Below are 10,486 nucleotides of genomic sequence, written 5' to 3'. Positions count from 1 at the left end.
TTGGGCCCCTTAGTACCAACTGAACATGGTTTAAACACCACAGCCTACCTGAGTATTGTTGCTGACCGTGTCCATCCCTTTATGACCACAGTGTACCCATCTTCTGATGGCTACTTCCAGCAGGATAACGCACCATGTCACAAAGCTCAAATCATCTCAAACTGGTTTCTTGAACATGACAATGAGTTCACTGCAACTGTGTGATGCTATCATGTCAATACGGACCAAAATCTCTGAGGAATGTTTCCAGCACCTTGTTGAATCTATGCCACCAAGAATTAAGGCAGCTCTGAAGGCAAAGGGGGTCCAACCTGGTACTAACACGGTGTACCTAATAAAGTGGCCAGTGAGTGTGTAGAGAGAGAAAGAGAAGACATCATTTATTCTTGTCCCTACTATCTCTGTTGCTGCTTCAAACTGAACATGCAGGACATCGGTGTGATCTGTGTTCGATAGAGCAGCCTGCACATCAGGAAAAACTACAACCCGCACGTGTTGTGACGCCCCCTGCTTCCAGCCAATCACAGCCCTCCTCTCCACGTGTTGTTTCGAAGGAGGACCCTGGCTTGTTTTGGATGTGTCCACACACAACGTGGAGCCACAAGGTAATTTCTGTGCGGTCTGTCGCTTCATAACGTCCTTCACACTCACAGCAACTTTCCCCAGTGTGTGTTGTTAAACCGAGCCGGTGTGTGGAGACATGTCAGCGGGAGGTCAGACCACCAGGAGCCGGGAGATCCCGGCCGTCAGACGGGTCGCCATCCACGATGCAGCCCATTTGCCCCAGGACTACTCCACCACTCCCGGAGGGACTCTGTTCAGCACCACACCAGGAGGTGACACGCAAAACATTCAATACAGTTTTATTAGACATTATGAAAAGTAAAAAGTTAGTAATAAAAGAGACACAAGGACTAGATAAGGACCTGTAAAATATGAGTAAACAGATTTAAAGTGACACTTACATTAAAATTAAAGGATCTATAGGGATTTTTGAAGAACACCAGAGGCGTAGATCCCAGGGGGGACACAGGGGGACACCACTCCATCAATATTTAATATTTATTTATTTGTCTTCCTCAATAAAAACACAAAGCAGACTTTTATTTTTATTTTTTTATTATTTGAATTTTTATTTAGAACAAAAATGGAGCACAGTTCTTTCGTCACATCGAAGTTGCAAAGTGTTCTGTTTTTTTGTTAGATGACTGCGCCTTCAAAAACAGTCTGTGGCATGATAAATAAACATATTTCAACCAATGAGAAAACATATTGGTAAAGAATAATCAAATCAAATAAATAAATAATATAAGTAAATATGCGTGAGAAGGAACATACACACATCTGAATAGTTGAAATAAATTTAGAAAACTAAATTCACCTTTATAAAAATAAAAGAATAGATAAATAGGTAAGCAGACTTTTATTTTGACAAAAAATAAAGACATTTACGCCATAAAATGATGCAAAAAAAAAGGCATAAATTGGTGTATACAAATTTACCAGAATGCAGGAAAAGTGTTGGATGCTCAAAATTTTATGGCCCCGTTTTAGATGTGTGTCACCCAATGACGAAGTGAAACCTGCGCTCTTGAAGAATACCAAGTTGATGCAGAGACAGGCAGTGGAGTGGAGACAGGTTATGACCCAAAAAGTTGAATTATATTTCACGTATATCCCCCCCATCGCACAGCATTAGTTAGCTTTGGTGTCTGTGTTTCCATTAGGCCATAAATTGAATAAAATTTAAATATTACACTTTGGTTTTTAATTTTGTTACACTTTGGAGACAGTTATTTATTTAAATTTTTTTAATTTGAATTATTATTTTTATCCATTGGTGTGAAAACAGGTAAAGGAAGCTGTTTTGAGAGCCAGACTATGGGTCCTGTCTACAGTTGTGTTGTGTCCTGTTAATGTTTGACAGTGTGGCTGCATCCTGAAGGCTAAAGACCAGCAGTTAACCAGGTTAAAGGAAACAAATTCGAGCAGTCCTCTGCACTCAAATCATGCAACATGATTATTTTCCTATGTTCCTCTTAGGTTTATATAGAAAGTGAACATTTTGCCTGCGTGTATTGTTTGCATACTGACAGACAAACTAAAGCATGCACCGGATTAAGAGTGTCTCGCAGTCTTCTTCCTTCTTTGAGGGCCCCATGGAGATGTCTGTTAGTTAGAGAATAAGAGGCTCTTGTTTCAGGGGCTTTAATGTGAATAAACAATTACAAGTTTTGGCATCAGTGATGTCATCAGTAATGTACACCATATATCTGAATTCAGAGTGAGTAGCCTGTAGCAGCAGATTTCTTACACAATCCACAACTGAATGGTCAAATATAGTGTCCTATTTATAGTCTTGTTATTACAGCAGACTGTTGTTGAGCTGCAGCAACATGTTTACTAGATGCTGACCCCACTAGGACACACTGGTTATATTAAAGAGGGGGAAAAGAGCTAGTAATGACTTCATGTGTTAGAAAAGCAACATAAATTGATATGATTTTTGGCTCTGCGCCTAGAACTCTCACTCTCATCAACACGCTGAGCTGTGTGACCCATTTATTCAGTATTTGACTCAAACATCTTTGAGCCTGAGTCCTTGGGAAGTCTCCAGCGTGGTGATAAAAGTGAAGCAGCGAATGTTTTCCCGCAGTGTTTGTGAGAAAGCTGACGCACAGCGCACATGTCCATCAAGACTGATACTGTGTTCTGTAACATCACCAGGTGGGACAGATACTCGCAGATAAAACAGAAGTGGGTCAGTGACGGTGCGTCAGTGTCTCTGATAGGGATGACAGAATATAGGTCATTGGTCACAGGCATGTATGGACGTGTATACTGTAAAACAGTCAGTCTCTGACAGAGAAATAGTAGGTCCTCCTGATATTGTGGAGGTGCTTCATATGTGTTTATTCTATACTTTTAAACTATTTATTTTCATAAATTTATAATTATATTCATTTTGAGTGTTTCATGTTGAGGTTAGCTGTAAGATTTTAGTGAATTTTATTGAATTACGTGAATCAGATTACATTTTTTTTTATTTATTTTTACCTTTTTTTTACCTTTTTTAATTTGATTTAAGTGTATCCTTTTTATACTGTGGTCAGCTTTTGAATTTTGTTGAATAAAATTAAGTTAGATAAAATTGAATTATTATATTATTATTATTATTATTATTATTATTATTATTATTATATTTTTTACCTGTTCAAACGAGTTACAATTGTTTGATGGCGATGTTAGTTTCTGAATTTAATTTAATTCAATTTAATTGTATGCCCGTACCACTAGTTCCAAGTGTTTTATGTTGAGGTTAGCTGTTGAAATTTGTCAATTTTATTGAATTAGATTAATTATATTACATTTGTATTTTATTTCTTGCCTATTTAAACAAGTTACAAGTATTAAATATCAATGTTAGCTGCTGAATTCAGTATTATTTAAGTCTATCCTTTTATTGTTGTGGTCAGCTATTGAATTTTGTTGAATATTATTAAATTAGATAAAATTGAATTTAAATTTTTTGTCTTTGTTCAAAGTTACAAGTGTTTGATGGCAATGTTAGCTACTGAATTTAATTTAATTGTATGCCTTTTCCACTAGTTCCAAGTATTTTATGTGAAATAATGTGAATTGTATTAAATTGGCTCAAATTAAATTACATTTTTCTTACCTGTTTAAATAAGTTACAAGTGTTAAATGGCAATGTTAGCTACTGGATTTAATTTGATTTGATTTACATTACATTTTTATTTTATTTCCTACCTATTTAAACAAGTATAAGTGTTAAATAGCCATTGTAGAAAAAATGCCCGTGCACAGCATTTTAAATATCAGTGTTAGCTCCTGTATTTGATTTAATTTAAATATTTTTTGTGCTTTGGTTACCTGTTTAATTTTTTTCAATTTTATTAAATCAGCTAAAATTAAATTTCTTTTTTTATACTGCTTAAATGAGTGACAAGTGTTTAATGTCAATGTTAGCAGCTGAATTTATTCTAATTTAATTGTATCCTATTTATTTATTTATTTTCTTTTTTAACTAGTTATAATTCTTTGATGTCTATTTTCAAATTTTTATTTGACCATTTATACCAGAAACAAATACTAAATGTGGAGGTTAGCAGATGATTTTTTTAATTTTATTTTTAGGTAAAACTGACACAAGCATCTATGGTAGAGTAACCAAAAAAAAGTTTGACATTAGTATAAACTTTTCCACAAGATTTAATGTACAGTATGAGCACAGCTGCTGCAAATATTGATCACTTAAAATGTTACCGTGCTTTACTGTCAAAATACTGACATGAACTTTTCCTTTGCTGCTTCCTACAGGTACCAGAATCATCTACGACAGGAAGTTCCTGCTGCAGTGTCGGACGTCTCCTCTGGCCCGTACGCCTCCCAACCTGCCCGACATCCCAGGAGTCACCAGGCCACTCAAACCCAGTGACACACAGCAGCCTGAACAGACACCCAGCAATAACACCAACCACAACCTGCACACAGAGGAGAGCACAGGTAAATGCGTATTTAAAATGTGCACAAGAGATGAGCCGCGATCCTTCATGTGTTCATGTGTTCTACTCATCTGCACTGTCTTTTCTTTCTCTTGAAGATGCCCAGTTTGAAATAGACATCTGAACAAAGTCGGCTGTGAGGATAAAAGAAATTAACATTTTCTTTGCTTTTTTTTTTAACGGAGATAAAAACATTCTCAGCTTTAATGAGAAGTCTTACTGAACTGTGAAACCCAGCTTCAGATTTGTTCTGAATTTGTAGATGGCATTTGTTTTCTAAAGCTTAACATGTGTTAAAGTGATGTACTCTTATCAAACAACACAAAGTGATGCATTAAAATGTTTCTTTACTTTGGATATACTTGACCTTGTATGATCTGTGACATATTTGACAAGTACGTCAAAGTTTTGTTGAAATTAAACATAAATATTTTATGTGATCTGACTCATTTGTTGAAATTAATGAGCTGTGTTGTGGAAAGTAAAACTATTAAAACTTGGGAATTCTGTTAAGAAATCTGTAATCATCTTTTCTGTGTAACTCACATTGTATATTTTTTTAGATATGCTTTGTTTTATGGCTCCAAAACACCCTAATATCTTTCCTCTGAAAAGCTTTTTAATTGTTACATGTAAATTTGACCTTTCTGGCATGGGACAAATCTCAGATTTTACATGCTTAGCCAACAAGAGAAACAAGCTGTAAACACAAAACTGACATGTTAACACCTTTAAAGTTTATATGGCGAGTTTAATAGCAAACAGATCACATCCAGCACATACAGAGCTACATTAGCATCCATGTTTCTGAGTGCACGTCCAATACTCACTCTACTGTTAGCTCTTTTTTTGTTGTATTCACAAACTCCTGAGTAAATCATCTGATGCCAACACATTCTCACTCCGACCTCGACACATATTGACGCTTGGTCATGAGCTTTCCACGTCCACATACAACATGCAAAGTACCCTGGGTGTGTTGGTTGTTGACGTTCTGGGACACCGTGTCAAGTTCTGCCTGTTACGTGCATTGTCTTCTTTCAAGATACACTTCTGTTTTTACAGGAAATGTAACGTTTACATACAGTCTCTTTCAAAATAAACCCACTACATCGGTAAAACAACGTAAAGTGATGTTTTTTTGCCCTCAACAACTAACACACATTGCAGGACACGAACACTGCTCTCCCAGGTGAAAGTCGGTGTATGCTTGACCCACCCTCCCTACTTGGACGTTCATTGCCTTAACTTTGGTTTATGTCCTGCCATGTTTCCCTCTGATGCCGCTGAGCACCATTAAACTATAACGGCGACTGGCCATGTACCATGCCAACGTTAAAGGATGGCTTTTTTTTTGTCAGTTTCTGACACCACAAGTCACTGCCCAAGCGCCGGATTTTGACGACTGCGGAGTGAGCAGGGTGGTCTGTGTTTAACGGCTAGCTGCTTACTTTGTTGGCCTGCTGCTTGGTAGTGGACAGACAGCATGGGATGTGTTTTTAAAGCTTTTTTGTTTTGTTTTTTTGCTGGAAAACAACAGTCAGTCCTAATCCGTGAAGTCTTTTCTCTTGTAGGATCTGAAGAAAGTTCAGCAGAAGTGCAGGTGTTACTGAGTTATTGATGATATTGATGATGGTTCCATTACATTTAGGTATGTTACAGTAGGTGTTGAAGTTAAGGAGGATGCAGGGGACATGTTTCCTTCTACATTTAAAACCAACCTGGTCTCGCTTAAAAGTCGCTGAAATCTGCGCTAGGGCAGTGACTTCTGGTGTCAGACACCGACAAAAAATGATGCACAACTGGTCGTTGTTATAGTTAAATGGCACCCAGCAGCGTTGGGGAAACATGGCAGGACAAGGATGAAAGTTAAGGCGGCAGAAGTCCAAGTAGGGCGGGTGGAGGGATGGTGGATGGATCCAACAGCCACAGATGTTCACCTGGGAGGTTGTATCCGGTGTGGATTGTAAACCCTGTTCTTTTTTCCTTAACCCCACCACATGTGTGTATTGGCAGAACATAACAGCATGCTTTGTTATTGAAGGAAAAAAATGTCGATTTGCAGTGTTGTACTGACATAGTACATTTATTTTGAAAGAGACTGTATGCAAGCTGTACATATCCTGTGAAAACTGAAGTGTATTTTGAAAGAAGACAATGCATGTAACAGGCTGAAGTTGACACGGCGTCCCAGAACATCAACAACCAACACACCCAGGGTGCCTCGCACGTCATATCGCGACCTGGAAAGTTCATGACCAAACGTCAATATGTGACGAGGTCGGAGTGAGAATATGTTTTTGAGACCCAACCAATAAAAACATAAAAGTAGCAGAGGAATTTTATTTTGACAACATTAAAGACTTTTACACCCTAAATTGAAGCAGAAAGGCGTAAATCAGTTCATAAAATTGACCAGAACGCAGGAAATGAAGTGTTTGGTGCTCAAAATATTCTAAGGGAGTATGAAGGATCCTCAAAACCTACGCCTTTGTATCTCTTTTGCCAAGATTCTTTTTGTAAGCCTCATACAGTAAAGGGAAAAGAGCAGCTTGATTTATATTCTTGTTTAAACATTGTAATAAAAACCCATCAAACACTTTGTTCAGATAAGAAATAATTTATTGTATTATTGTACATAGCAAACATACAATCAGGTCAACGTGACCCAAACATCTCAATAAAGTTAAAAGCGCTCACACCATTCTCACATTTGCATTTGTTCTTTCAATGGCATTAAAAAATTCAGTCTTCTATCATAAAGATTGTACATAAAACTCTTTCTGTGAATCTTCTTTAGTGCTTCAGTCAGTGACCATATTGTGCTCTTGTCCTCACCTTGTTTCATCTTTATCAGCATTATCAGTCCTTATGAATTATAGCTCATCCAATTGCAAATGAAGACACAATTAAGGTCACATTATCTCCTACAAAAGGTAGCAATAATTTCAAACTTTTGAGAGCTGTGTCCAGGATATAGAGTAGTTCCCTTCAGTTATGTCCTGCATCGCAGCAGCAGCCTCTGTCCCAGTGTCAAACTGGACGTCTCTGCAAAGTGCCTGTGGAAATCCATCCACGTTGTGCCTCTGAGCCGTTCAGTCCTGCAGCTGTAGACTCGTCTGGGCCGACAGCTCAGCAGCAGCTTCGGTCTATCTGACCTTTAACCCAAAGGTTTTCAGGTCTCTTGCTCAGTGGCAGCCGCACTCCTCCACCACCATGTCCTCGTGATGTCTCATGACCATCTTCCCGTTCTCGAAGTACAGCATGGAGAGCGGAGCCAGGCGTGTTGGCACACAGGACACACATGGCACCTTGTCTGGGTGGTGAAGTTTCAGAAGGCTCTGGAGAGAGAAGAGAACGAATGATTAGATCACAGTGTTTAATTAATAGTCATGTTGCAGCAAATACTGTGCAGTGAAAGTAGAGGACATTGTCTTAAATTGAGACTTACCTGCATGTATGCATGGTTGGTTGGAGTAAAGGTCTCATCCACAGGTGTAGGACAGCTCCCCTCACAGCGATAGGCATTGTACTGCTTAGGATAGACGATCCACTCGCTCCAGCCGAGCTTCTTAAACTCCACCATCATGTCCACCTTCCTGCAGAGAGGACCCTTCTTCTCCTCCTCTGTGGGCTTGCTGACAGGAGCAGCTCCAGCCACTCTCTGTCTCTGCTGATGAGCGTGATGGTGCCTCCTGGACCTGCGGCTCCTCGGTCTGGAACCAAGGCTGGCTGCCCCTCGCTCCCGGTCCAGGCTGACGTACTTGGAGTGCTCTGCTGTGCGGATGAGTGTCGGCATTCGCTGGCTGTTTGGGTTCTGCTTTGAGTAGACCACCATCATGACCCGGTCGGTTGTAGAGTGTTGGACTCCCTCCTGCTTCTCCTCCACCTCCTCCTCCATCCTCTGTGTGGACTGCTCCTTCTGCAGCCAGCGACTGAGCATCTCCGTCATGTTGAACACCTTCCAGGAAGAAGGGGAGACCATGGAGCTGGGATGAGCTCTCAGGCGGCCCAAGAGAAGCTTGTTCTCCGGGCAGTGCATGCCAGAGCATCCGTCCCTGTGGGAATGGTAGATGTCCACTGAGGCGTGGGAAGACTCTGAGAAGGCAGGGAGGCGGATGCGGAGCTCAGCCAGTTGGATGTTGTCACTTGCAGACATGGAGGAGAGGTCAAAGGTGACGGACCACTTGTTGCCAACCTGCAGGCAGCCTGAAAGAAAGAAGAGTGAAGGTTAACATTTGACATCATCTGTAAAGGTGATAGAGAGTTGCACAGGCACTCAAATGCAGCATCAGGTTTGATTAGACAAATGATTAAATTAAGAGGACTGAAATAAATCAACAGCATCCACCTTTTGTAGGGAGATGTCAAAGGAAACTATAGACACTACTTATGTTTTGAACTGAATGTGCATTGCATAACTTTATAGGAAAACTGCACAGCCACGTCATGAAAAATGATATGGATACTCACTCTTTGCAACAAGGCTGACGACAGAGTCAGAGGCGTGCAGCCCGGGGTTGTCCTCCACCCTGATGTGGCTCAGGCTGGCAGCCGGAGTCCTGTCCCGGTCCTCGGTCAGCATGGTCCGGTAGAGCTGCATCATGTAGAGGGGCAGCCTGCTGCCCTGCTGCCTCTGCACGGTGCGTCTGGACCCGGCACTCATCCCACGGAGCAGTGCGTCAGGATGCATCCCAGGAAAGGTCTGCGCAGCGAGACCCAAAACCAAATCCACCAGCAGCAGAAGAAGAAGCGCAAAAGAGAAATCCACAGCTAGTCCCTTCATAATTCCCAGGTGTGGTGTTGTCTCTTCCACAGGTAGATTCCCAAATGCTCCAGGTGAGATGCTGAGACCTGGATTTATAATCACACCCCTCTCTCCTCGCGTCCTTTGAAGAGATCTGTCAAGGTGCAGATGGGTTGAGGGCGTGTGTGATCCACGGGAGCGCTCAAAGACTTAAACGTGACAAGGTCGTTGTGTATCGAAACCAATTTGTCTTTGTAGTGAATGAGGTGTGAAAAAGTGTAAACGCGCAGCATGCTGATTGTTGTTGTGTGTGTATTAAAGATCCCTTTGATAAGAAGCCAGGACAATATTATTAGTTAAGGAGATTATGAGCTGCGTAACTGCGCTGTGATTAATGGGTAAGTAACGGGAGTTAATCAGAAAACACTTTCTGTAGCGCAGGTCGTGACCTGTAGGAGCCTGTTGGGACAGAGTGAGGAAAATAAAAACAAAAGGGGATTGTCAGGGTTAATATTTGGCACAACTTTGATGCATTAAAAAAAAATACAAATTAAATTAAATAGATAAATAAAATAAAAATAGAAATATTTTGAAAAATCTCAATATGCTCCATATTTTCTGTTGGGACGGAGTACAGAAAATAAAATCAAGAGAGGATTTTCAAGGTTAATATTTGGCACAAAAAAATGAATAAAATAAAAAATAACATTTAAAACAAAAAATCTTAATATGTTCCATGTTGCATTTTAATTATTGGTCATTTTTTATTGACTATATATTTTGCACTACGTCTTTTTGAAAGGTTACAGGAGCTTACAATAACGTATACTCGCATACTAGGTAAATTTAATATTTACCTATAAACAATTTAATATTTTCACTGCTGCTAATTAGATATTAATAAATACTATAAATATACAACAAAGAGGCTATTCGGATAATCTATAAACTAACTAAGGTAATAAAGTGTTTCCTAATATAACAAAAATAATAATAATAAAAAAATTGGAACTAAGCCGGAGATAATAAATAAATAAATAAATAATAATAAAAAATAATGAATAATAAATTATCAAAAGTACGTAAAAAAATAAAATAAAGCAAAAATAAGCAAAATGTCAGGATATTTTTTTTCTAATTTTTTAGATTCATTTTTTTTTATCTATGCAGCTAATGGCAATAATTAAATTCATATACACTGAGGTTGGCAACC

General features: G+C 39.3%; 2 protein-coding genes across 2 annotated transcripts; one reads left to right on the top strand and one right to left on the bottom strand.

Annotated features, from left to right (window-relative positions):
- Nucleotides 1-551: 551 nt before the first annotated feature.
- Nucleotides 552-5,043, top strand: LOC126395528 (eukaryotic translation initiation factor 4E-binding protein 2-like). The gene is made up of 3 exons (XM_050053071.1): nucleotides 552-836; nucleotides 4,342-4,527; nucleotides 4,625-5,043. The coding sequence occupies exons 1-3, from the start codon at nucleotides 701-703 to the stop codon at nucleotides 4,648-4,650; spliced, it is 348 nt and encodes a 115-aa protein (XP_049909028.1). The 5' UTR covers nucleotides 552-700; the 3' UTR covers nucleotides 4,651-5,043.
- A 2,321-nt stretch (nucleotides 5,044-7,364) lies between these two features.
- ndr1 (nodal-related 1) lies at nucleotides 7,365-9,773 on the bottom strand. Its single transcript, XM_050053062.1, has 3 exons — nucleotides 9,000-9,773; nucleotides 7,978-8,735; nucleotides 7,365-7,867 (listed from the first exon to the last, which is right to left on the bottom strand). The coding sequence occupies exons 1-3, from the start codon at nucleotides 9,310-9,312 to the stop codon at nucleotides 7,715-7,717; spliced, it is 1,224 nt and encodes a 407-aa protein (XP_049909019.1). The 5' UTR covers nucleotides 9,313-9,773; the 3' UTR covers nucleotides 7,365-7,714.
- Nucleotides 9,774-10,486: the final 713 nt, after the last annotated feature.

This window comes from Epinephelus moara, chromosome 9 (assembly GCF_006386435.1).
Source record: "Epinephelus moara isolate mb chromosome 9, YSFRI_EMoa_1.0, whole genome shotgun sequence".
NCBI lineage: Eukaryota > Metazoa > Chordata > Actinopteri > Perciformes > Serranidae > Epinephelus > Epinephelus moara.
The sequence above is the reverse complement of the archived record's forward strand: the minus strand, read 5'-3'. Positions and strand labels throughout refer to the sequence as shown.

What these genes read in the sequence shown, in the direction of transcription:
- LOC126395528 (XM_050053071.1), top strand. Translation starts at nt 701, where the DNA reads ATGTCAGCGGGAGGTCAGACCACCAGGAGCCGGGAGATCCCGGCCGTC. An exon ending in GTTCAGCACCACACCAGGAG is followed by an intron (nt 837 to 4,341) that starts GTGACACGCAAA and finishes TGCTTCCTACAG; the next exon opens with GTACCAGAATCATCTACGAC. An exon ending in GCACACAGAGGAGAGCACAG is followed by an intron (nt 4,528 to 4,624) that starts GTAAATGCGTAT and finishes TTTCTCTTGAAG; the next exon opens with ATGCCCAGTTTGAAATAGAC.
- ndr1 (XM_050053062.1), bottom strand. Translation starts at nt 9,312, where the DNA reads ATGAAGGGACTAGCTGTGGATTTCTCTTTTGCGCTTCTTCTTCTGCTG. An exon ending in CGTCAGCCTTGTTGCAAAGA is followed by an intron (nt 8,736 to 8,999) that starts GTGAGTATCCAT and finishes TCTTTCTTTCAG; the next exon opens with GCTGCCTGCAGGTTGGCAAC. An exon ending in CCAACCATGCATACATGCAG is followed by an intron (nt 7,868 to 7,977) that starts GTAAGTCTCAAT and finishes TTCTCTCTCCAG; the next exon opens with AGCCTTCTGAAACTTCACCA.